General features: G+C 45.9%; 1 protein-coding gene across 3 annotated transcripts in view; it reads right to left on the bottom strand.

Moving 5' to 3' along the window:
- The window catches only part of IRAK1 (interleukin 1 receptor associated kinase 1), a 30,239-nt gene that overhangs the window by 1,301 nt on the left and 2,069 nt on the right, over nucleotides 1–26,869 (bottom strand). Inside the window, exons 2-13 of one of the 3 annotated variants that reach the window (XM_081175924.1) lie at nucleotides 25,463–25,630; nucleotides 22,868–23,059; nucleotides 16,761–16,867; nucleotides 15,891–16,058; nucleotides 15,279–15,343; nucleotides 15,004–15,118; nucleotides 14,787–14,899; nucleotides 13,202–13,406; nucleotides 9,359–9,427; nucleotides 8,968–9,189; nucleotides 6,910–7,123; nucleotides 1,078–1,200 (exon numbers count right to left, since the gene is read on the bottom strand). In XM_081175924.1, coding sequence (XP_081032050.1) covers nucleotides 1,078–1,200; nucleotides 6,910–7,123; nucleotides 8,968–9,189; nucleotides 9,359–9,427; nucleotides 13,202–13,406; nucleotides 14,787–14,899; nucleotides 15,004–15,118; nucleotides 15,279–15,343; nucleotides 15,891–16,058; nucleotides 16,761–16,867; nucleotides 22,868–23,059; nucleotides 25,463–25,630 — 1,761 coding nt within the window. The remainder of the gene's footprint in view (nucleotides 1–1,077; nucleotides 1,201–6,909; nucleotides 7,124–8,967; nucleotides 9,190–9,358; nucleotides 9,428–13,201; nucleotides 13,407–14,786; nucleotides 14,900–15,003; nucleotides 15,119–15,278; nucleotides 15,344–15,890; nucleotides 16,059–16,760; nucleotides 16,868–22,867; nucleotides 23,060–25,462; nucleotides 25,631–26,869) is intronic. The other 2 variants (XM_081175925.1, XM_081175926.1) reach the window with 2 other exon arrangements.

Below are 26,869 nucleotides of genomic sequence, written 5' to 3'. Positions count from 1 at the left end.
GGCCACATTAACTCTTCTCATCTTCACGTGAAATGCAGGCCGAGATGCAGACCCCAACCCTTCTAAAATAAAAAAGAAATTTCCTGGTCCACAACAGCAAGGCATGGCAAAGCCCAGGGTGGCTGAGACCACATGAAACATAGGCTTTGTGTGGCCCAAAACTACAGTCTGGGAAGAAGTAAGAGTGTGTGTGTGTGTGTGTGTGTGTGTGTGTGTGTGTGTGTCCCCTCTATCAAAGGAGGAGGCAGTTCTTGATCTGTTTCTGTGAGAAAAGAGAAGTCAAGCGTACAGCCTGAGGGTACTTGACCCAGAAGTTTTTCTTTTTTGGCGCCATTTCGGCTGCACGCCCCTCCAGAAAAATGCAATTTCACCCTGAAGCCCTCTTGTGATTTGCTCCACTCTCAAGTGCAGTTGGCTATATTATATTAGCCTTCTAGCCTCACCTATCCTAGCATCTGTGGGGAACCTAAATTCTACACAGAAAAAATATGTCAATAGTAAAAATAAATAAATACTGCTTGACATATTATAATCAGTTTGACAGATTGGTTTGAGTTATCTCAAGATTTTAAAGGTTGGCGTTTTTGACAAGGCATAGTTCAGCTGCAGGGGGGGGACGGGGGGGGGGAGAAGAAAAGAGATAATGAAGAGCAGAAGCAACTAAGGGGAGGCAGATATGACTGGAGGCCTTGAGAAAGGGCTGCAAGCCATCCTGGATACAAACAGCGGACTTTGAATAAGTAGAGATTTTGTAATCTCTACTCTCATAAGGGCTAGATTTCAATGGGTCTCTTCTATGTAGGATTATGTCTGGATTCAATCCTGTCTGTTTCAGATTCTATGCACACATGTCCCTACACAAACCTGACACCCAGTGCGCATGGCTTAGGCAAGAGTGCCCTTGCACCACACATATGTTCAACAAAGAGAGCTCAACACCTGCTTAAGACTTTTCATTCCATTATGGAGGATGAGAGGGAGGGGTGGTGATGAATTAATCTGCCTAACCCAACAGGGTCATTTGGGAGACTGACTAGTGCCACCCTCCATCCGCAGAAGCAGCAGCAGGAAGGTTACCTTCCCCTGACGCTGTAGAAGCGAGCACAGCCAGGCTGCTAAGCTCTCCGTCGTGGTAGAGTGCCAACCGCTCCATCATACGCCTCCTTGCTGGGTTGATGACAATCTGAGGGGCAGAGTCGCCTGGAGAGAGAAAGGCGCCAAGCACTGAGTGACAAGTGGCCCAGATGTTAAGACCATCATCAGAGGCCCAACTCTGGGTGCCTCTACCTCCTGATGGGAGGCAATTCTTGCCAAGGCAAAGGTCTTCTAAGTAGTGTTACCACATTTATGGGACTCCCTTACTTATCGGTTTAGCTGGTGCTGACTAATGCTAATTGAAGAGAGTTTTATTTGCCCAGGATTTTTTAAAAGATCCCTATGGTTTTACTGCTGCTTTTAAACTCAAGTAAAGAGAAGGGAGTCCATGATGGATGGCAGTTTCATAAAGGTGAAATGTTGAAGGCAGACAGTTCCAACAAGAAAGAAAAGTGGGAGGCATCTATAGAAACCCAGTGTGGCTACATAAGGGACATGAGCTGAGAGTTAAGCAGGGCATGTATAAGAAATGGAAGAAAGGGGATATCACGAAGGAGAATTATACAGAAGCAGCCAAGAGTAGCCAACAGCAGGGAGGTCAGATGGGCTAAAGCTCAGAATGAGCTTAGGCTTGCAAGACTGGCTAAAAATAATAAAAATAAAATGTTTCTTTGGCTGTCCTTGAAGCAAGAGGAAGAGTAAGCAAGTAACAGGTCCTCTGCATGGAGTCCTCTATCGGGTGCTATGAGGTGACAGAGAGAGGACAGACCTACTCAACACCTACTTTGTCTCCATCTTCACCCAAAAGGAAAGCAGTGCCCAACCTGGTGATAACATAGTAAGTGATGTAAGGAGGGAACTGCAGACAAAGATAGGAAAAGAGGTGGTAAGAGAACACCTAGCTTCATTAAATGAATTCAAATCTCTTAGGCCTGATGAGCTGCACCCAAGGATACTAAAGGAGCTTGCGGATATAATCTCAGAGCCTCAGTCTATAATCTTTGAGAATTCTTGGAGAGCAGGTGAGGTCCCTGCAGTCTGGAGGTGGGAAAATGTTGACCCCCATCTTCAAAAAGGAGAAAAAAGAAGATCCAAGTAACTCCTGACCAGTGAGTATGACATCAATACCAGGAAAGGTCCTAGAATAGATTAATTAAATGGCTGGTCTGTGAGCACTTAGAAAAGGATGCTGTGACTACTTAGACTGAGAATGGGTTTATCCAAAACAAGTCATGCCAGACAAATCTTCTTTCTTTTACTGTTAAGAGTTACAAGCATGGTGAATCAGGGGAATGCTACAGACGTAGTGTACCTTGATTTCAATAAGGCTTTTGACAAATCTTGTGAGGAAGCTGGTAAAATGTGGGTTGAACAAGGTAACTGTCAGGTGGATTTGTAGCTGGTTGACTGACCAAACCCAAAGGGTACTCATTAAGGGTTCCTTGTCATCCTGGGAAAAAGTTACAAGCGGGGTTCTATCCTGGGACCATTGTTAAAGGTAAAGGTACCCCTGCCCGTATGGGCCAGTCGTGGGGTTGTGCGCCCATCTCACTTAAGAGGCCGGGGGCCAGCGCTGTCCGGAGACACTTCCGGGTCATGTGGCCAGCGTGACGAAGCTGCTCTGGCGAGCCTGCACCAGCGCAGCACACGGAAACGCCATTTACCTTCCCGCTATAAAGCGGTACCCATTTATCTACTTGGACTTAGGGGTGCTTTCGAACTGCTAGGTGGGCAGGAGCTGGGACCGAAAGACGGGAGCTCACCCCGCCGCGGGGATTTGAACCGCCGACCATACGATCGGCAAGTCCTAGGCACTGAGGTTTTACCCACAGCACCACCCTAGGGACCATTGTTACTCAACATCTTTATAAATGAAGGAATTGAAGGGATGTTAATCAAATTTGCAGATGACACCAAACTGGGAGGGGTAGACTTCCGGGTTGGCGCGAACAGCTAATGGCGGATTCCCTCCGAGCTCCGGAGGGAATCGGCTCCGCTGGGGACGGGTCTTGCCGCGACGGCGACGCGGAGACCCTTAAAAACCGCAGGCGCGGATGCCTGCGGACCTGGTGACTCGGTGGGCACCTTAAGCGCCCCCCCCGACCCATGAAGAGCCTTTTTAAAGGCTGCGGAGAGGGTACGGAGAGTGGTGTGGTGCTGGGAGTAGACCGCTATCCCAGCGGAGCGGAGCCGTGTGCCATGGTTGAAGAGCGCTGACTTTTTTCCTCAAATTCGGACCCAAAAAAGAAGCAACCCGTGAGTAGATCGGAATCCGGACTTTAAAATATTTATCCGTGAATTTGGTACGACCGGGGGATGTGTCAAAGGGAAGTCCGCACCCCCCCTCCTGCAGACGATTTAAAGCAATAGCAGGAAAAACTAAGTTGGAGAGCCTACCCTTTCGGGGTGAGTTAAAAAGACATTAACTTTCACGATTGGATAAAAGAAGTGTGGAGCTGGAGTGTAAGAGTGGTTTTTTAGAAGTTTTTCTCTTGCCGTATGCAACCCCCCCTCCCGGGACCGGGAGCGTCCTGTCTTTGAGCCTGCTGAAGAGGAAAGGAGTTTGACAGCTGTCAAAAAGCTGTCAAACGGGTAATTTAAAGTGAAAAAGCTTGTTACTTAAGATCTCTCTGGACTAAATGTGATATAATTTAACTAAAGTGCTTGGAAACAAAGAAATAAATAACGAAGTAAAGGATTGTTGAGAAAAGATTACTAAGTAACTAGATTCCCCCTAGGGGGAATTCTGAGACATTACAATGGCTGTGGATGGAAACTTACTAGCTGAAATAGAAAAAACGTTTTACCTTGTGGGAATTTTACAAGAGCAGAGTCTGGCTATGAATAAACAACTCATGACCTTGACTTCTGGAATAAGCAGCTCTGCTGAAAGGACTGAGGACTTGAGTGAGAAAAAATCTGCAGCTGAACGGAAAGAGATAACGCAAGAAGGAAACGAGACTAAACAAGCAAAGGAGAAAGTACAGATGGAAAATACAAACCAGAAGCCTACACAAATGGTCTATAAACAAGAAGACCCTTGGATTATGTGGATTACAAATCTGCAAAAGATGCGAAAGATGAAGGAGGAGGCCCCTGGAATACTTGGAATTCAAGAATTTAAAAGAAAGAAGAAATATGACTGCGGCCTCCATTCTCATTCTCATTCTCATTCTTTTTATTCTTATTCTTATTCTGAATATGAATATGAAGGATTGGTGGAAATTTTGCAGCAGTTGGTTTTAAGTTCTTTTGTGGGAAGAAAACCTGGCTGGATTGGGATAGAACTCCTTCGAGATCCGAAGACCAACATGAAGGATTACCAACAAAACCGGCGGAGAGGGACTGAAAGAGATTTGAAGGCCTCGGACGTGAGGAATCCAGGCTAAGAACTGTTATTTTGGACACATATTTGGGAAGGGACGGAAACCGGGGATGGGAGAGGGGGAAAACAGAATTTCAAAAACACTTATGACTTTTGGGTTTAGTCAATATGATTTATGTTTTATAAAAAATGGGAAATCGATGGAAGAGACTTTGAGTCCAATTTAGGAAAGAACTTAATTTTCTATAAAAGATGTAATATCAACATGCTAAGGAGAGAAAATAATAACTTGCTGACATAATTATGGGAATTGGGATGCATGAAGGGGGGGTGGGGGGAAGTCAAGGACCAAGGTTAAGAAAGTAAGATTTTTGAAATTTTACGTGTTCTTGTCTTTGTCTTTTATGTGTGTGTCATGTCTTTATAAAATCTGAAAAACCAATAAAAATTTTATATAAAAAAAACAAACAAACTGGGAGGGGTAGCTCATGCTGCAAAAGACAGAATCAGAGTTCAAGATTACCTTAACAGATTGGGTAAAGGACCAAAACTAACAAAATGAATTTCAATATGGATAAATATAATGTTCTGCACTTAGGCAGAAAGAACCAGCTGCACAAAGGTAAGATGATGGACACATGGCTTACTAGTAGTACACGTGAAAAGAATCTAGGGGTCTTAGTGGACCACAAGCTTAACAAGAGTCAACAGTGTGATGCAGCTGCAAAAAAGCAAAAGCTATGCTAGGCTGCATCAATAGAAGTATAATGTCCAGATCAGGGAAAGTCATGGTACCACTCTATTCTGCCTTGGTCAGACCACACCTGGAATACTGTGTCCAGTTCTGTGTGCCACAATTTAAGAAGGATGTTGACAAGCTGGAATGTGTGCAGAGGAGGACAACCAAGATGATCAAGGGTCTGGAAACCATGAATGGCTTGAAGGAATGGTTGAAGATGCTGGGTAAGTTTAACATGGGGGAAAAATAGAGATGATAGCCATCTTCAAATATCTCAAGGGCTGTCACATGGAAGATGGAGCAAGCATGTTTTCTCCTGCTCTGAAGGATAGGGCTTGAACCAATGGCTTCAAGTTACAAGAAAGGAGATTTTGGCTTAATATCAGGAAGAACTTTCTGACACTGTTCAATGGACTCCCTTTCTGGCAGTGGAACAGACTCCCTCAGGAGGGACTCTCCTTCCTTTTAAGTTTTTAGGCAGAAGTTGAATGGCCATCTGTCATGGATGCTTCAATTGAGGTTCCTACATTGCAGAGGGTTGGACTAGATGACACTGCAACTCTATGATTCTTTGTTGTTAGGTTTGTCTGCTATTTTACTGTTATTTTGTTAGTCATACAGGAGGGCTTTTAACTTGGTGGTGGAAGCTGTCTTAAGAATCCTGCACCGAAAGAAAGTTATTTTTTTAAAAAAAGAGAGAAATAGACTAATGAAGTTAAAATCTAGAATAGGGCAGGAATTGTCAAATTCTAGTTGGTGGTGATACCACAGAACAATCTGGTCTGAAATGTGGAAGGGTAAGGGGAAGAGATGTCAAAAAAGAAGCATGTTAACAGGTTTCAAAGAGGGTAGCTGAACATGTCATAGTTCTTCAGGTGCAACTAAGAGGAACACTTCAGGGTTCAGATAGCTGTCCTGTGGCTACATTAGGACCTGCTTTTTATCACATCTTCGTTGATGGGAAATGGCTCTCCAGGGTTTCAAATAGGAGCCTCTGTCAGGCCTACCTGGAGAAGCCCTGGATTGCACCTGGGACCTCCTGCATGCAAAACAGTTTCCCTCAAACATTCTATCAAGTCAAGAATGCACTTTTGCAGGTAGTGGCCCATCTGTTTAATTTTATGATTTCTACATCTGAAAGCAAGAAACCAACAAAGAAAGAAAGAAAAAGGAGGAAGGGCCTTCCAGGCTTGCAGAATTGGGTGTAATACACTTATCTGCACACCTGCTTTAGAATCAACTGTCCCCTATCCTGTACTATGGTCACAACCCCATTTAAATATAACTTTTGTCTTAGTATTGCTGTGTGTGCTTTATTCATCCCTTTCAGGCAAATTTGTAACTTTTGCTTTAAAAAAATTGTTTTGGGACTACAATTCCCATCATCCCTAGCTTACAGGACCAGTGGTCAGGGATGATGGGGATTGTAGTCCCAAACATCTGGAGGGCTGGAGTTTGCCTATGCCTGCCCTAGGGCTCAAAATAAAATGGTAAAGAAGAACTGTTCAGTTTGCACAAGGTTATGAGCTGATGTCATTTATCACAGCAGCTTACAGATAAAAATAAGAACTGCTAAAAACATAGAAAATTTAGAATTGGAATGTCACTGTTCTGTAACAGTTACTCAATATTTGGTTCAATTAAGTACAATTCTTGAAAAATGCTTGTTATTTGCCCATACATGTCCAGTCAGTTGGCCAATCCTCCCCAAAGCGTGGGGGAGGGACTGAAGCAGCCTGCAGTGCCTTACCTAGTTGGCCTACAGAGATATTCCCTCTGGGCACACTTCTGTAGCTCAGCAGCCTCAGGCTGCCCTCCAGGCTTTCATCACTCTCCTCAGGCTGGTTGAGAGGCCTGGAGGTGTACGAATCCTCTTGTGGAGTATGCAGCTGTCTCAGGGGTTGCAAAGTGGGGAAAGACTCTTTGCACAGCAGTAGCTGGAGCCTCTCTAGCTCTCGGTATACCTTAAAGACAGGAGGAGGAGTAAGTTGGCAGGGTGGGGGGCTCAAATAAGAAGGCATAGTAATTTCCCAGAATACCCAGCAAGGCAAAAAAAAAAGTTGGGGGCAACCCCCTTGCAGACAGAAAGTCACATTCTTTCCTTGGATCTATTTGCTCCTACCCCATTGCTGGCCTTAACACTCAGGGCACTGGTAATGTCCAAAGGACAGAAGGCAGTACATACAGTGCAGCCTCCCCCAGCCGGGACCCTCCAAATGGTTTTAGACTCCAGCTCCCATCAGCCCCAGATGTTGGAAACTGGAGTGCAACCACATCTGGAGAGCATCAAGCTGGGAAACAGAGTCAGAGGCCTAGAGTCAGCAGAAACCACAGTACCAGTATAGAACCAACAGCTGTGAGTATAAAAGAAAACGCAAGGTACAGTAAATATGACAGCAGGTGAAGCAGGAGCCCAAAACACTTATTCACTGTTCCTAGATCACTGGCTGCTGCCTGCACTCCCCATTACAGTGGATGTTAGACCAGTCAGGACTGATGGGCAGAAGGACTTGTCCAGAACAGCTTCCTGGGGCTGAAGCTCCTCTGTGGCACACCCCCCTCCCCCCCCCTCAGCTGGGACTGAAGGAATGGGAATCCAACAACCTCCGGAAGGCAGCAGGCTCCCTAGCCCTGCCCTGTGGAATAAGTATGTGTCTCCTCCACCTCCATTAATGCTTGTGGTTTCCCACCTATTTAAAATGTTATGGCCCTGCTCACAGAAATGCGCAGGTAAGGAAGAAACACATATATTCCAATTCACAGACTAAAATTCAGCCAGGACTGGAAAGTATCTTAAAATCCACAGCTCTTTACTGGCTCAGCTCCAAGCTCACCAGTAGCTGGCACAGAGAGGATTCCCAACAATTATGAACAATGCCCAGGCTTTGACTTTTGAGAGTAGGATTCTGTAATTGTGGGGGCACAAATAATACATAAACACCCTTGCTTGCCCAAATGGCTTTGGTAAGAGGGTGAGCACCACCAGTGTCAGTTTTCCTCACAGCAAACATGAAACATGGCTAACTATTATTGAGGACCTATTTGTAATGTCAAAGCAAGCTTTGCATATCCATCTTTTAGGACATTTATTGCGGTCCAAAATAGGCAGATGAAGTATCACATTAAAAACTTGCAGACACACCGAGTGGTTTTGCAAATTCTTCACCATAAGAGAGAGAAAAATATGTAACTGCAGGCTGCAATCTTTGATGCTTATATAGCTTTTGGCTGTAAGAGATCTGGCTCCAACTGATTGACTTAAGTCCTTTCTAATGAATGGCTCCTCTGTTATGGACTCTTGAAAAACATCCCAACTGCTAAGAAGGTTTTAAAAATGAGCATAAAAGCTGTATGGAAAGATGGAGTTGTGTGCTGTTGGAGGGAAGGGGTTTAGAAAAAAAAGGAAGCAGTGGACCAACAGTATGTAAATGTTGTGTCATCTGTGTGTGTGTTTATAAAAAACCGAACACTACAGAGACAGAACAGCAAATAGTATGCAAGAGCAATGTGAAGCTGAATGGGGAATGAACTTGGAAGTGAAACACAAACACACACAAAACCAGAATCACAGATTTACCCTGGTGTCCCACTTCTTTTTCCTATTTCACAGATGGGTCCAAGGCAGGGATTTGTCCAAGCCAAACCCAGCTTAGTTTACTGGAGCTCCCAGAGAATAGGCCTATATCAGGGCTGGGGAACATTTGGCTCTTCTATCATTCCTGGGATCTGTGGTCCAGCAACAAGCAGAAGGCCACAGGTTCCCCATCCTTGGCCAAAATGCTCCAGCTCCCCCCTTCATGCCACCTACCTCTGTCATTGGGGGCCGGTGCTTGGCCCTTGGGTGGAGGCACCGGCAAGCCAGGCTGCCCAGTGCTGTGCCCAGTTGCTCTGGACAGGGCCCGGCCCGTGGGTCTGCGTGCTTCTGGTATAGATGAGTGCCAAGCTGAGCAACTTGGGACGGGCTGGAAGACGTTGTGGCCGAGGACAGCTGGGCTTCCTGCTCCTCTTCCTCCTCATTCAGAAGATCTTTCTGAAGGCAGAGAGAGGGATAATCCGTTGGAAAAAGAGGAGGTGGGAAAGCCAGCAAGGATGGAGCAGCATCAACACTGACTGTTCGGTGTCAGAAAGGAAACAAGCTGCACATTAATAAATGAGTGGCAGGCCGGGGGGGGGGGGAAGAGAATAGAATAATTTCTCACCAAGTACTTGCTGTGTCCACGTGAATCCAGCTCCATAGATCGTCTCCCCGTCAAGATTTCCAACAGGACCTGGGAGGGGTGGGTTGGTGGGAGGAAAAGGAGCTGCACTTAAAATAAACCGGAATGCATAGCAAGGAAGGGAAAGAGAAACGGGGGTGGAGGTGGGGTTCCCTTCTTTCCCCACATTCTAGCTTAGCCAACCAGACAGGATCAGGCACTCTGAGGATCGCATCCCTTGGGCTCACTTCCAATGCTCAATTTGTGTATTAAAATTGAAAGCCAGCAGCTTGTTGTCAACATGGCTTGGGCTGCAGGGCCAGTAGCATCAACTCTGCACACTGACCTGACCCCCTCAATTTCTAAGTTCACTAAGGGATAAATATTTCCCCTCTTGGAGATTTCAAGCCCTAAGTTTGTCTTGACACTTTTGTACCCAACCTCCTGTCCTCAGTTGCTCCAACCAGCTGAACTTGGTGGGAATATGGTCCTCAAAGTCTATGCCAGTAGCCAAGATAGGCTAGATCAATTCTGGCCGCTATTGAGGGGAGACCCAACTCAGCTCTCGGATGAGCCAACAGAGTCCCAGGAGGAAGCCCCAATACCTGCCTCATAAATTTCTTTTGTAGGACTTCTCGTTCAGATTTGACACCAGTTCATCAAATTTCAGCCCTATAAAGCATTGGTGCAGTATTCTTTGACACACAGATATTGAGGGCAGGATTTAAAAGCTGCATAGAGGGTCTTATATGGACTTTTGATAAATTTACAAATTAGCTTATACAATACATAAACTTGATCTACCCTTCCTAAATCCTGCTTGTTCATCATGAATGATGGTTTGATTACTGTCTCATTCTTGGATTTTATTTAATAAATAACCTGATTATAATTTGGAGGCCACATCTAGCAGTCTCATAGGTCTATAGTTGTGAGGGTCTGAAAGGTCTCCTTTCTTGAAAATGGGAAGGACTATACTGGTACACCAGCCACCCTAAAGAGATGCTGCCAGTCATGTTTATGCATGTAAATAGTTTTGCCAAAATTGGAGAGCAGCAATTTACGTCCAAAGAGAAAACCGCCGGAGGAAACATCTTCTCCTGGTGCTTTCCCAAGCCACTTAGGGAGAGTTAAAGGGTTCTCTGTCTTGGAGGGTTTATATTCATTTTACTTCCAAAAATGGCACTAGAATGGGCAACTCAAATTTCAGGTATTATGGGGGTGCGAGTAAAGATTCAAAAAGCTTATCCACAGAGCCTCCTTGAATTAGGTTCCAAAATTTGGATATGTTCCTCTCAATAGGAGCGAGGCCCAAAGATTTTCAACTACAGTGGTGCCTCGCAAGACGAAATTAATTCGTTCCGCAAGTTCTTTCTTCTTGCGAGTTTTTCGTCTTGCGAAGCACGGTTTCCCATAGGAATGCATTGAAAATCAATTAATGCGTTCCTAGGGAAACCGCTTGCCAGGCTGGCGGTGCGGAGAAGGGCTTTTCTCCGCACCGCAAGCCTTCAGGACAGGTACGGGAACAGAGGGGAAGGCGCGCAGCGCTTTCCCTCTGTTCCCGGGGCTTGCGTGGGAGGAGGGTTTTTCCTCCCCACCGCCAACATTCAGAACAGCATTCTGAATGTTGGCGGTGGGAAGGAAAACCCTCCTCCCACCCCAAGTCTTCAGGACAGCCATCCGATGCCGGGCTGCGGGAGGAGGCGTTCCCCCCCCCCCGGCATTGGAGCTTCGTTCCGATGTCCGGGGGCGGGAGGAGACGTTCCCCCCCCGCCAGACATCGGAGCTTCGTTCCGATGTCCGTTGGAGGGAGGAGACGTTCCCCCCCCCGCCGGACATCGGAGCTTCGTTCCGATGTCCGTTGGAGGGAGGAGACGTTCCCCCCCCCCGCCGGACATCGGAGCTTCGTTCCGATGTCCGTTGGAGGGAGGAGACGTTCCCCCCCCCGCCGGACATCGGAGCTTCGTTCCGATGTCCGTTGGAGGGAGGAGACGTTCCCCCCCCCCCGCCCGGCATCGGAGCTTCGTTCCGATGTCCGGCGGCGGGAGGAGACGTTCCCCCCCCCGCCGGACATCGGAGCTTCGTTCCGATGTCCGGCGGCGGGAGGAGACGTTCCCCCCCCCCGCCGGACATCGGAGCTTCGTTCCGATGTCCGGCGGCGGGAGGAGACGTTCCCCCCCCGCCGGACATCGGAGCTTCGTTCCGATGTCCGGCGGCGGGAGGAGACGTTCCCCCCCCGCCGGACATCGGAGCTTCGTTCCGATGTCCGGCGGCGGGAGGAGGTCCGAGGACAGTGGGGAAGACGCGCTGCGCTTCCCGGCTGTCCCGGAGATTTCCCTATGGGCTGTAGTCTTGCGAAGGAAGCCCATAGGGAAATTCGTTTTGCGAAGCGCCTCCAAAACGGAAAACCCTTTCGTCTAGCGGGTTTTCCGTCTTGCGAGGCGTTCGTCTTGCGGGGTACCACTGTATTTTCATAATGTACCCTTTTTTCCTCCCTTAACAATGTTTTATATTCTCGCCATTGCTGTTGTAGAAGAGAAATAGCCTCACCTGAACGGGCAAACTGAACTTGTCTTATTAGGACAGTTCTTTTTTCTTGGACTTACAGTCCCTATCAAACCGACTCCATGTGCTTGGATGTTTTAGGGTGGGAAGTAGGAATCAGAAATGGTCTACATTCCCTGGTTATATCCTGATGTAGCGCACAAATATTCCAAGTCCTTTCTAGAGTTTGCTGATGTAGCTTTTGAAGTTTGTCTGTGGTCATCATCTGTCTGATATTACAATCAATTTGATGGGTCCATTGCAGCCTTCTCTCAGCCTGGGAGTGGCCCACCATTTCAGACTCTGTCAAGGCTCTTGAATGGTAATGCTGCATTTGAAGACGAGCCTAAAATATAATCAGCAACACACACTCCCTTGTCTGATATGTAAATATAGTAACCCTTAGAAAGGTCAAGGGGTACTATTAAAACATACCAATTGATATTTGCAAATTAAAGAAAAACGTTCACGGCCTGATTTAGTTATGGCACTGAGACACTGGCAGGGTTCCCCCCTTCACAGCCCTTAGTAGCTCACTTCCATTTTGCCTTGTCTCACACACAGGACAGGCAAAGTGCATAGCAGGGAAGGAGTCTTCCCCAAAAGATGCGCTCTTGCTGGGCTGGAGTGTGTTAGACGATCAAGTGGTCAAGGGGCACCCCCATCCCCCAAGTTGCCAATTCCTAGTTTGTACTTTCTGTCTCTGAATGAGCTAGATAGATGAACAAGGGCATAGCTCCAACACATCCTATGACAGTTAGGTCCTTGTAAGTGTTCCTGCAAGATAACAAGCCTTCAAAGGGCCAGAATTTTCACCTAGCACTGAATTCTTGGAAAGAACAGCTTTCCAAACAAAGCATATTCTTTCCAACACACCAAAAGAGGGAATTTTCCTAACTCATCATATTCTCCCTGTGCCAACCTCCCCACACTCCTGAAGTCCTGGGATGGGTGCTCAAAAGGCAAAGAAGCTGCAGGCCCAGATGAAATACGTGTGTGTGTGTGAGAGAGAGAGAGAGAGAGAGAGAGAGAGAGAGAGCGAGAGCAAGAGAGAGAGAGAGATACTCTTGCACTTTAGGGGGTTGGACTAGATGACCCTTGGGTCCCAAGTCTACAACTGTGTGTGTGTGTGTGTGAGAGAGAGAGAGAGAGAGAGCGCTTTATAAATGAAAAGTGATATATCAATTTTTTAAATAATAAAATCTCATTTTAGAAGTAGACGGAATGGACGGGAAGGAAAGTGTCTTGTCTTCTGGTGCAGTCTTTGCTAAGCCCCTCCTCTCCCCTCCCCATGTTACTCACCACACCAAAGCTGAAAACATCAATAGCGGTAGAAAGCATCCCTGTCCGGACGTACTCAGGGGGCAGGTAAGCCAGCGTGCCCCGCACAGTCTGCGTCTGACCCAGAGAGCTGCTCAGTCCTCCCTGCTTTGGTCGGCGGCTAAAACGTGCCAACCCAAAGTCAGCCAGTCGGGGGGTGAGTGCCGCATCCAACAAGATGTTAGAGCTGCAAGTGGCAGGGAGAAATAAAGGGTTTACAACCAGCCACTATACACAGCCTCTCAGATTCCATTCTCCAAAATAAGCCTCATCAAAATCTCCTGTGTGTACCAATTACATTTTGAGCAGCATACGTTCTTCATCTTGTTGCTATGAATTTTGTTCCAGTCACCCACGTTGTGAGCCCAGAAAAAAAGAAATCAATCCCAGTTCAGCCTATTTTGCACTGCCCATTCTGCTCCAGTTAATCATCCAGAAGGTGAGGGCTAAGACAAAGCACCAAAGTCCTGCTCTCTGACCACTTATACTTTAATCCAGCAACTCCTCTGGCTACTGAGATTTCACCAGGCACTGCAAACACACCTTTAAGTGTATATTTACAATCCTAAAAGGAACAGAAGCTTGCTTTATGAAAAACAAAAAATGAGATCTCTGGAAAGCTGAATTCTGGGCTCAGTATCACATTCTGTGCTTTTTCTGGAATCATAGCCCCAACTCTGCTTTTAATGGAGATTTGTAACATTTCCACACACACCCAAAAAATAGAACTTTAAGAGATATAGCTTTTGGGAGTTTTTTACTGGGGCAGGTATGTTCTAAAAAACAGCAGAGTTCTCTTCTGCTTGCTGAAGACAGGAAACCGCAGTGTGTTGGGAAAAGCATGAAGATTTGTGGATGGTGAGCAGATTGTTTTGGATTACAAAAGCTACAGATTTCAGAAGCTTGGCTATTCTACCCATCGAAATGACCCTGACCTGCTTCTACTGTCTGCACCCTGCTAATTATTAAAGGCCCATCACAGTAGCACACAACAGCACTACCGATATGGAAGAATTTCTACTTAGTGCCTTTCCCATTCAATAACAGACCTATCCTTTGCAAAGGATGTGTCCAGAGTTTTTAATACACTTTTATATGCTAAGAACAAGAAAACTGGAATTCTGCACTCAGGCAACCCAAATTCTGCAACCTGCTTGAATTATGCAGATTTAGTAAATTGCCTAATTTCTCTAACTCTGAGTAATTTATTCTGGCTTTGTTAATCATAGAGAGGGACAACTGGTGAAGCAGAGCACCCAAACCTCATACACAGACCCTTCTGGCTGCTTCCATTTCAGCAGACTTGGCTCACACTTTTCAAAAAATAAATAAAAAATATGGGGTTTTTAGAAAGCAAAGTTCTGCAATGAATTTCCTTGTGGAATCGCAGCACGTGTGCCAACACACGTCTTGTGATGCTTCCCTCCTCCCCAAGTCAAAGCAGAAGATGTGAAAAGCAGAACTCTTCCTTCTCATGCACAAAGCAACAATCCTCCAATTTGGTTTAACATCATGCCCCGTTTTCATCTGTTCGCAGCCTGGGAGAGAAGCTCTCCTCCTCTCTCACCTCTTGACATCACCATGAATAAGGCTAGGAGAATCGCTGTGCAGGAATTGAATGGCTCTGGCAGTGCCCACTGCTATATGCAGCCGCTGGGCCCAGGAGAGGCAGGGACCTCTCTGAAAAACAAAATTCAAATCAGCAAATCAAGCAGTCTTTGGTGCCACCTTCTGAAGAACCCCTGGATAAAAGTATTGAGAAGAATAGAAGTTCAGGTGAGTACCTGTCTACGCAAGTGGTCCTCCAAGGAGCCCTGAGGTAGGAAGACGTAGACAAGGCAGAAATGCCCCTGCTCAGCACAGTAACCAGCAAACTCCACAATGTTGGGATGGCGGAACCTGGGATACACAAGGGGCAGCGTTAAGCAGAAGCAGCTCAAGCGCCTCCCTATGTCCCACCACAGTTTTAAAAAAACAAACAAACAGCAAGCCTCATGCACAATCCCTGTTCCTGAAACCCCACCCAATAACCTTCCAATTCATAGTTTTCAGGTCTCACCGGGAAAGTTTTTCCACCTCTGTGACAAAGCTGTTCTTTATTACAGTCCAATCCAATTCTGCTTCCTGTCAGTCAGATTAGGGGGGGGTGAGAATAGATAAAGATGATCAGTATCACCACTAGGAGCACACCTTCCTTCAGAAGAACTGGCAAGGCCACGCTTGTGGGGTGGGAATGAAAGAGGACTGCTGAGGTGGCTCCCTTCCAACCCCCCACAGCCAAGCACAAAGGACACTGGAGAGACACAAGGAGATGAGGAGTCACCCCAAGGGTCCCACAAGCTCTGCTGCCAGGGCACTCCAAAGACTCAAGCTGCTAGAAGGCCCTTCAGCCAGAAATGCTGGGAATTTGAGCTGAGACCTTACATGAGCAAAGCGAATGCTAACTGATTCATCCTTCCATGGACCAGATGGAAGAGAGGCAGGAAGGCTGTGGAAGGCAGCCCCTCCCAACCTGGTGTCCTCCATATGCTGTTGGGCTACAACTTCCATCCACCCCATCCAGTGTGGACAGGAGTCATGGGAGTTCAAAACACCAGGAGGATACCAGAATGGTGGAGGGGAATGCAAAGTAAAATGGTCAGGCCCCCAGCCCAGTACTCTTTGGTTATACCTCTTTGAGCCGTTTGACAGCATAGACAGTGTTGCGCAGTCGGGCTTGGTAGACGCAGCCAAAGCCACCTTCTCCAATTTTCAGGGTCTCTGAGAAGTCTCCTGTGGCTTCGCGCAGCTCCTTCAGCTGCCACTCAAAGGGGCAGGCAGGGGACAGAGAGTCAAGGCTCTGGAATTGGGAAGACAGAGAGGAATGAGCTTGAAAAGGGCAGCATCCTCAACATGTGCTCCTCAAGACAGTCAAGTTCCACTAACTGCATGGAAGGAGGGCATCAGATTCCAGCTCCTTGAGGTCTTGTTGCTGGCAGTGAGTTGCTGGAGAGAAGCAATTATCCGGCATCAGCCCAGAAGTGATAATGCTGAAAGGATGCAGAAAGAGAAAGGAAGGGTGCATAGTACAAACATGAGGGGGATCAGAAGAGGGCTTAAACAGTAAGGGGAAAGAAAAAGCCACCATCCAAAAATGGCAGGAGGGACGGCAGGTACACAATGGGGAACTAAGCAGTACAAAAATATGACTGAGGAAGAAACAGGTACTTATTTATTGAATTTGGATCTTGACTTTCCAAAGGAGCCCAGGTAGCCCCATAACTGTGACAGACACTACCTGCTTTTACATGTAAAAGAATAAGCGTGTTGCAAACCATGAGGACTAGAAGTATTAACAGCAGACAAATGCTCAAGGCTGAGATTCTCAAGAGCTAGATACTTAGTTCCATCATTCAGTAGCCCAGCCAACACCACCCTGGTCACCAGGCAGCTTTCCTTAGGTTTTCCTGCACATCGAATTCCCACATACACCCCCCCCATCACCACATACACAGTCAGAGCCCAACTGTTCCATCAGGCAGCAGCAGAATTAGGTCCATACCTGTTCATCAAGGCGGGTGGGAGGCAAAGGTGGGTTTCTCTGGCCGACACTGTTAAGGTGGCTGCTGGGAGGGGGGCCTGGCAGAGACAGTGGAGGACAGGAGGGCTCTGTTTGCATGGGGAAGAAGTGGGAATGAATGCCGTTATAGCTGAGGTACAAAAATGGGTCCTCCTCCAATTTCCAGCCCCCTCAATGATGTTTGCTCAAGGTGGTGGAAGCAAGAGTGGGAAACATAGAACGTTTTGAAAAGCGGCAGGAGATACAGAAAAGACTGGGAGAATCACCACTTTTCCTCCGCACTGCTTAAGAAGTTACATGAAAGGAAATTCTACCTGGCACAGAGCCTGCAGAAGGAAGTGACAGGCAACTGGGTGGGCACAGAATCCAACATCCCAAGAACCTCTACTTTCATTTTAAAATTACGTTTCTAGCCTTCACAACATACAAGGAAGACTTGAAAAGTGTGCAGGCAATGCTTGATCAAATTTCAATAGCTAGTTTATGTGTGGATGCACACAGCATCTCCAGTGCCTTCAACGCCCTTTGTGTATGGTCCTTGGTGTTTCCTGTGAGTGGCAGAAGCAGCATTGGAGGGAGAGAGGCAAAATGTACACAGTTTATTCCAGATGCAGAACTCAGCTTTCCTTGATGCATAATTTTGGGCAGTCTTGGCATAGAATTTGAATTTTCCTTTAGCACATGGTTCACAGAGCCCTGGTATATTACTTGTGCACGAAGCAGCTCATGCTGAACACGTATCCAAGTGGGTCCTGTATACCTTTAAAAATAGGGCACGGAAATAATTATCTCCCCTATCAGTCTCAAAAGATCAACTCACTACCCTAACTCTGCACCACATTCATACACAGCTTGCAAAAATAACTGTTCCATTTTTTCTGGCTCCCAACAGGGTCAGCATGGAGCATTTTGGTGCTTCATCCTAAACAAATCCAGATGGCATACCACTGGCCTCCTCTGAAAAGATGCTTTTTCCACAGGCCCTGTTCTATTCTGCAGCTACATAGGAAAAATTCTCAGTGGATTATGCCCCATGGCATAATCCACTGAGAATCCACTGCCCCAAGTCTTCTCGCCTCTCAATGGAAACAGGGTCTGTGGTTGCATGATTCTGTCCCTTACAAGTGTGTGTGTGTGTGTGTGTGTGTGTGTGTGTGTGTGTGTGTGTGTGTTTTTAGTGAAATCTCCCCACCTCTTTTCTCCACAGGGAACAAAAGAGCAAACTGGGAAATGTGAACACGGCATTAGCCAGAGAAGAATAGGTTAAGCTGCCTCTTTCTCCTCTGCCTACTGCTCTCCTGCAATGGGTTAGGTTTCCCCCCATGATTCCAGCCATTCCTGAAGGCTTTTCCTTTTGAAAAAGAAAGGGAGAAGTCAAATACATGCAATATATGTAATATATACATGTAATATATATACACTAGTCCAAATCAAAATTTAACTCTCTTACAGCTTTTGTTACCTATTTCTTTGAGCTAGTTGGGGAGAATTTCAGTTTTATTATGGGTGGTGGTGGTTACAAGGAAGAGCTCATATTTTAGTACAGTATTTCTAACTCATAATCCATCCTGAACCTTCAGGATGCTATTTCTGTATGAATGGCTTGGCCTTCAGACACACCTGCACGCCCCACCTTGAGCAGCCAATGCATCACAGGCAGAACTTGTGCACCTTCTTTTGGTAAAGACAGAACTGTGTGCCTCTACTTCAGTAGGTTACTTTCATACTACAAAAATGGGGAAGGCAGGGGCAAGGAAAAGGAAAGAGGCAGCAAACAGAGATAAGTATGCTTTTAAAAAATAATAATCAACCAATAAAGTCAGATTGCCTCCCTACTCTGAAAACTGAAGTTGCTGTGTAGGAAAATAAGGTACTGGCTATTAGATATTAGTACTCTGCTTGCCAATGCCAGAGTCAAAAATAAAAATAATGAAAGCAATAATGAAAGTGCATTATCATCACAGGGCCAAGTGCAAGAAAGATCATCACATGAACCTGTGCTCCTGAGTGCTGAATCAAAATTAACTCAATCTTGAGCACTTTCAGCCCTGGAAACTTTTAACTTATGAAATAATAATAATAATAATAATAATAATAATAATAATAATAATAATAACAATAATAATAATAATAATAATAATAATAATAATAATAATAATGGGACATTTTCAAGAAGTCTTGGAATACCAATAATCCAGATTATTAAATCAAAGTCTTCCAAAACTTGGCACTTAAGCAAAATCAGTTTCTTGATATTCAGGTCTTGATCTGAATCTACAAACAAATTCAAAAGAGTCAAAAAAAGGGGAGGAAAGAATGGTTTGCTTATGAATGAGATCTCAGAAAATACTTTTATCCAGAACTCTTTTGCCTTGGGGAAGGCCCACCACATATCCCAGTAGGTTCCAGTATCCGGGCACCCCCTCCAACATAAGGGGGAAGCTGCCCTGTGTACAAAAGAAACTAATTGTGGTATTGTGAACCAGCAACATACTATTTTCCAGGGGGAGTTCATTGATTTGAGCTGAAAGAGGTCCATATTGCACCTTGGACCAGTGCTTTATCCAATCTTATTCTTCTATCTGAACTCCCCAGTTTTGTTCCCGCCAGGACCTATGAGTTTGATTTGAAGAAAAAGTAGCATTTTGAAGATGTTTTCACTTCCCCTTCCAGTAAAAACACTACAGGTGGCTTACAATAATACTCAGGACATCAAGTCACCCCTTTGTTTGATGTGATGTATGGAGAGATCAAGCTGAAGGGCTGAGGAAAATTTTAAGTTTCCACTTTGACCCTGTAGTGAAGTTAGGAGATTTTTGTTAGCCAAACTTTGGTCAAGCTGAGAGAAGCATTGTGGTAGAACCAAAGGCCAAAGGATTTATGGGAAATGTGTCCTTGCGGCTTTAAACTGTAGACTAACCGACTCTGGGAGTGTGAATACTTATCTCATGCATCTGCAGGAAGGAAAACTTCCAGTTGATTAGTGGTGTTTTAACACCTGGTATCTAAGATGCTGCCTGTGTGTGAATGAGCCATCAACCCTAATCGTCTTTGAGAATTTGGGAGGAACCCTTTGATCCCAAGGTCTTGAGAACAAACGAGCTTCAGCTGTCACAAGCTGAGTTATTACCCAACTAGTTGACCATTGGTAAATTTTGAATTAATCAGAAATTCTGATTGGTCCTTGGGGGGGTCCACTTACATGTGGGGTCCTAAGGATAAAAACCTTAGGAACGGAGCCTGCAGTGTGCAGTGCATCCGCCCTTCTGTCAGGCTTACCACCATGCTGACAGTCGCCTTGCTACATTCATATGTGTGTTCTTTGTGATGAAGAATTCCTATTGTCTTCCTGAGATGCGGATTCAGCTGAGAACTTTACGAACTGCCTTAACTTTTCTTGTGTTCTCGTTTTTGTAAGTACGTTTAGCTAGAGATGCTTTACAATGTTTTTATTTTCCTGTCTGAAACTACTGTAAGAGATGTGCCTACTTTTAAGTATGTTTAATCTTGTTTTTTAAATATTTTTTTTAAAAAGGCTTTTCCTATTTTGTTCTGTGTGCTTTTCTGGGGGAAAGTCTGAATCCAAAGTCTGACCACTTAGCCTCCTACTGAACCTGTTGAATTTCTGCCTGCAATTTGTGGTAAAGCAATGCAGGCTGGGGCAGCCGGCAACAAGGAAGAGTAACCTTCTCCCTTGGGTTAATCTTCTGGGCTATCCCCGGACAAGGGAGTGGTGGCAGCAACTACCCCTTCTGTTGTGTTTTGTCCTGAAAAGTAAATGCTGTGGCACCACCTCCCCTCTCTTAGCCAGGTCCCGCTGGATTGTAGGACAGGTGAGGAGGGTGAGGAGGATTGTAGGACAGGTGAGGAGGGTGAGGAGGCATTACTACAGACCCTTCCTCCCCCCCCAGCATAATTGTGGCACTACAAAATTGAAGATCCTTCTCTATAGTGCCATAGATGACTCCTGGACAGGGGAGTTTTCATATTTTGCATAGTTCTGGCTTGCCTATTTCAAGAAGAAAATCTTACTAAATGAGAAAAAGTATTCTTGTTGCTCATTTTTGTAATCAAGGGGCTGTAAAACCCCCAGGATAAAAGCCCAATTTTCCCCACCCCTGTAAACTACAAAGCAGGAGCCCCCTTCTACTACAATGCAAAGTATAACGATAAGAACCATGGAAAGGGAATTTCATCGCTTCTCATATATTGCTAGAACTTGAAGTCCCTTTTTTTCTCTGGGGATTCCCAACTCAGAGCAGGGAATTGAACTTGATGCTGTTCTGAATAGCCCAGCCCCAGCAGTGGGGATGCATATGCTCTCTTGTAAAAGAGAGTGTACACCAAGAAAGCCAAATTCTGCAGCCTACATAAATTGTGCATATTAAGCATGCATGCACATTATTTTCCTTTCTGCATAATCTTGCTTCTGATGGCCAAGGAAGGAGCCAAGAGATACACCCTCCACCCCACAAAACAGGACTCCTACTCAGCCCACCCCACCCCTTCCACACTCTCAGGCCCAGAGCCATTACTTTAAAGGCTAGAAACATATGTAGGTTCAAGTGAAATGAGAAGCTCTTGGAAAGCCATATTCAACAGCCGCCACCAGTTCCTGCACAGTGGTGCCCCGCAATACGAATGCCTCGCAAGACAAAAAACTCGCTAGACGAAAGGGTTTTCCGTTTTTTGAGCTGCTTCGCAAGACGAATTCCCCTATGGGCTTGCTTCGCAAGACGAAAAACGAAAACGTCTTGCAAGTTTGTTTCCTTTTTCTTAACACCGTTAATACAGTTGCGACTTGACTTCGAGGAGCAACTCATAGAACGCGGTGTGGTAGCCTTTTTTGAGGCTTTTAAAGACTTTGGTGATTTTTGAAGCTTTTCCAAAACTTCTTTTGCAGCCATTTGGTAAGTTAAACTTTTAAAACTTTTTTGGGGGGTTTTGGATTTTGGGTTGGGGTGTTTGGAATTCAAGGACTTGGTGTTGGGGAGGGGTTTGCAAGAATCTGGAAGCTTGTGTTTTTTTCCTGCATTTTTCTGATTTTCTGTGACCATTGGGCCACTCTGGTGTTTTTTAAAAAAAAATTCTGGATTTGAAATTCTGTGTGGTGGGTGGCTGGGGGAACAGTTGAGGAGGGGGTTCTTCGGCAAGAAGCAAAGAGTGGAAGAGGAACCTTCTTCGAGTTGTCCCCCAGAGTCTTAGAAAATGTACTGTACACTTTGTTGATTTTTAAATGTTTTTCTGTCATGTTTAGAAACTTAAATTATTGTTCCTTCAATTTTTGAAATGCTCTTTACAGTATGTGTGACTTTAAAGAGCACTTAATAAACTCTTGTTGTACCAAATTTGGCTTTGTTTGGACTTTTTTTGACCATAGGAACGCACTAATTGAATTTCAATGCATTCCTATGGGATTTCGTGCTTCGCAAGACGAAAAATTCGCTAGACGAAAAAACTCGCGGAACGAATTAATTTCGTCTTGCGAGGCACCACTGTACTTGAAAAGCATCATCACAGAACTGCAGAATGCACAGTTCTGGCAAGGAAATAAAAAAAGCACAAACCATTTCCAATATGCCCCACCCCCTTTCATTGCCCAGAAGTCCCATAATGAGATGCTATGTTGGGAAAGGAGAGGCTTTAAATCAGAGGCAAATAATGTGCTACCCTCCAGATGGGAGCTGCAGCCCACGTCCCATCAGCCTCAGCCAGCATGGTGCAAAGTCAAGGGTGGTGGGACAACATCTGGAGGAAACCATATTGGCTACCACTTATTTGCAGGCTGGAACACAGTCAGCTTTTCAGACCACAGGGGTGGGGAGGAGGTCATTAAGCATTTCCACTAGAGCCCTGGTCTTCAACTGGTGGGCCAGGACCCACCAGTGGGTCACACAGCCTGATCCAAGGTGGGTCGCTGCCACCATACAAGTATATTGTGAAAGATTAAGAAATGCATGTTTGGGTTAAACGTAGGGCCTGGGTCTGAAAAGGGTGAAGATGCCTGCATCAGAGGAGAAAAGCAGATTCTACACCTTTACTATCCTCAATAAATAAAGGCTTCCCCTCGCCATGGCATGCATTTTTACCTGGTGCAGGTGAGAAAGCTTGTTTGTGGGGCTCCCAAATTGATTCCCTGGCCCTGCTGCTGCCGTGGCTACCAGGATCTGGGGCAGGCGCAGCACGTGGGGGCTCAGGTAGGGAAGGCGGTGGCTCAGGGGAAGCATATGGAAAATGAGAAGACAACGCACTGGGCTTTGCAGGTTGTGGTGGTGGATGCCCTAGAAAAAGAAGAAGTGAGAAAAGATGTTAGATAGCCTCCAAAAACAGGAGCTGTCACCACACTGCCCTCCTCTGATTTCTCAGCCTGAGTGTCCTGTCTGCCTCCTCATGTCCCAGCACTCGTGCAATAGTGGGAAGAGAAAAAGTGTCCTGCAGCAGGCAGGATTAATATCAACACACAAGCAATCAATGCAGGAACATCTTGACAAGTATTGACAACACACCCCTGGTCAATGGTTTGGGTAATGGGAGCTGCAGGTTAGCATCAGTCACCACTTAGAAAACCTCCCAGACTTATCCACGACAAGGCTAAGGCAAAAGCCATGTTTAAAGACGTGGATGTTAACCGTTGGCTAGGATGCTGGACCTGGAAGTCTAAACTAAACCCAGCCCAGGTACAGATATTCTGGTGACCCCTGGCAAATCACACACTCTCAGCTTCAAATGGCAACTGTTGCCCTGTATCCCAAAGATGTTGCAGGACAGATTTTCAAAATGTAGCACTTCAAAAGCTGTGTCTCTTCTTTGTTTTCTTCTCTTTTTATTTGGCATCCTCTACTCAGAATCTTTATTAAGCTCCAGGGATGGTTTACTCATGGCGGTGGTGGATGGTTGATGGAGGACCCTGGGTGGGAGGTAGTGAAACGCTGGTCTCCCAGGACAAGAGGCTGGGAGGAGAAAGAGCCAAGGTGGGAGCCAGGAGGGGCTACTACCTTCTGTGGGGGGTAAGGGAGCACTCCATACTCGATTTATTCTATTAGTATTTTTGGTAGTGGTTTTTGTTTTTTATTTGCATTACTTTTCTATATCTTTTTGTATTTTAAAAAATGTAGCACTTCAAAAGCTGTATGATGATGAACCAAGATCTATAAAAGCCTCCAGTTGGGGCTTTTACTGCATCAGCATCCACCTTACAAAATGCCCTTCTGCCCCAAAAGTTCTGTAGGAAATAAAACCATGTACCTCCTTTCACCAGTAGGTGGAACCCTATTATTTCTTACAAGATTTACCAACTATTGGCTGTTGGGATTTTCTGTTTTTTAAAAAAATAGGACTTTTCACAATTCACACTTCAAAGAGCAATACAGTGGTGCCTCGCAAGATGAAATTAATTCGTTCCGCAAGTTTTTTCTTCTTGCGAGTTTTTCGTCTTGCGAAGCACGGTTTCCCATAGGAATGCATTGAAAATCAATCAATGCGTTCCTATGGAGACCGTCCGGGGACAGGGGAATGGCCGCGCGCCTTCCCCTCTGTCCCCGGACCTGTTTAAAGCAAGGGGAGGCGGGGAGAAGATTGCTTCTCCCCGTTGCCTGCCCCACAATCTCCGGGGACAGAGGGGAAGGCGCGCACGCCTTCCCCTCTCTCCCCGGACCTGTTTTAAAGCAAGGGAAGGGGCAGCGGGGAGAATCGCTTCTCCCCGTTGCCGCCCCTTGGTTCAAAAGGGGTCCGGGGAGAGAGGGGAAGGTGCGCGCACCTTCCCCTCTGTCCCCTCTTTTGAAGCAAGGGGCGGAGGGGAGAATATCGCTTCTCCCCGTTGCCGCCCCTTGGTTCAAAAGGGGTCTGGGGAGAGAGGGGAAGGCGCGCGCACCTTCCCCTCTGTCCCCGGAGATTGCGGGGCTGGCAACGGGGAGAAGCGATCTTCTACCCGCCGCCCCTTGCTTCAAAAGAGGTCCGGGGACAGCGGGGAAGACGCGCTGCGCTTCCCCGCTATCCCCGGAGCTTGCGGGGCAAGCTTCGTTTTGCGAAGCAAGCCCATAGGGAAATGCGTCTTGCGATGCGAAGCGGCTAAGAAAACGAAAAACTCCTTCTTCTAGCGAGTTTTTCGTCTTCCGAGGCGTTCGTCTTGCGGGGTACCACTGTATTTTAAGCTTTTAGACTAGTTTATGTGGCACTTTCTAAGTTGCTTTGTATACAGTTCCTTTTTAGAAAAGCAACTTAACTTTTTATAATCCACTTTTCAACAAACTGTCTCTAAGCAGGATACAGTAAAGTCATAACACACACTTGCACAACAAATGCAGCAGGAGAAACAAGATATTTAATTTTGAGCCTTTTAGACATATATTTGAGCCTTAAAAAGTTTTAAATGCCCATCCAAATGCACCTGGGTAAGAACAATTCCTTTTTTAAAATTCTAAGCATGCAGGGCAATTGCTAGGTGTCATGATGGAAAAAGAATGGCCATGAGCTGAGAATGTAAACAGCAGGATTCTGGGACTGGGGCTGCAGGCACTACAGAAGGGGTGGAGGGAAAGAAGAAGGGACGTTCCACCCCCTTCCTTCATAGTAAACAGGCTGAAAAAGTGTTGCTTGTTCTCGTGGCTTTAATTGCTCCAGATATACCAACCAATAAACTGAACTAGAAGAGCTTGGAAGGCAGGTAAGGCTCATGATGGGCTCACATGAAGTGATGACATCACGTGGCAGATAAAGCTCCAAGTCATCAAGGATCTGCAGCAAGTCACCGACAGAGGCATTGCGATTCATCCAGGCCCACATAAGATGCTGCGTCCGCCCATCCATCTTCTCATACAGGCGCAGCTCCACCTGATCTCGTACAATCCTGGAAGCTGAGGTACAAGAGAGCAAGGAAGAAAGGCCAGTTATGGCGGAAGTATCTGCTGTCAGGAGGCAATCCCAATATTTTCTGTCATGAGAACAAGCTTATTATCCATGTGCTATATTACAATTCTGTTCTACTCAGATTTCAACAAGGCACAGCAATATTTGTCTGCATTTTGCATCAGCCACTTAAACTTCTTTCCCTGTTATAAGCAACTCCTCAAACCTATACTCTTAAGACATCTATACCTGGATACTGCCTTTTGATTCAAGCTAAGGATAGGCAACACGACTAATCCAATCTCAGGAGCTTTGAAAATTTAGCTTCAAGCCCACCCCCAATTCCCTTATGAACTTTAGCAGTTTATCTTTAGGGGAAATGCCTTTTCTTTCCCCACCCCCACCCCAGGTATCAACAGCACAGGAAGTTGCTTTATGGAAAGGGTCAGACTATGGGGCACAGAATCGTTTGACTTTCAGCAGCAATCTATTGGGCTCATGCAGAGGTCTCTCTCACAACCTATTTACCTGCTCCTGTTTTGGCTATAAAGTTGGGATGTGCTGGATAGTGCTGGTTTTGCAGATTGCAGACTGACCAAGGGCTCTGAGTAATCAGGTTTGACCAAGGCTACCCCAATCACAGTAGGCCATGTAGAAGAGCCAAATCAATTTCAGATGTGGTTCTGCTCTCCCACACCCATTTTCTACATTTATGTTGGTTGCCGCCACCATTTTGTCAAGCAAATTTTCCCAATAGTAAGAAAAAATACTCTTATTCCCAGGAGGCATCCAAACAGTAAGGAAGTGTCCAGCCTGAAACTGGAAGCTATACCACATTTATCTCAGCTCCCATGTCTGTGGTCACTCTTTCAGCTGCACTCAGTGCTATTTTTCTGGAAAAAGAGGTGCTGGAACTCACCATGAACACCTCCCTTGTTCTCTTAGAATGGCAATGACACCGCCTGAGAGGTGCCAGAACTGAGATCCAGAGCGTTCCAGCTGAAAAAAAGCCCTGGCTGCACTGAAGGTCAAAAGCACCCAGACAATTGTAAACTGGTTTCAGTATTAAAGATTCCATGGCAGAGAGAGGTTATAGTTGGAATTGGGGGGGGGGGAATCATAAAAGAAGGAATAGAAAAAGATTTCATCACATTTTTACCCTACTGCTTAGCTGAGTTACAAGAAGTTTAAGGTTATATTCTTCAAAGCTTTTAAACAGAAACCAAAGAGGCTTCTGAGTCAGGTAT

This window comes from Podarcis bocagei (genome assembly GCF_964188305.1).
Source record: "Podarcis bocagei genome assembly, chromosome: 17".
In the NCBI taxonomy this organism is placed as follows: Eukaryota; Metazoa; Chordata; class Lepidosauria; order Squamata; family Lacertidae; genus Podarcis; species Podarcis bocagei.
This window is presented reverse-complemented; position numbering and strand designations above follow the sequence as displayed.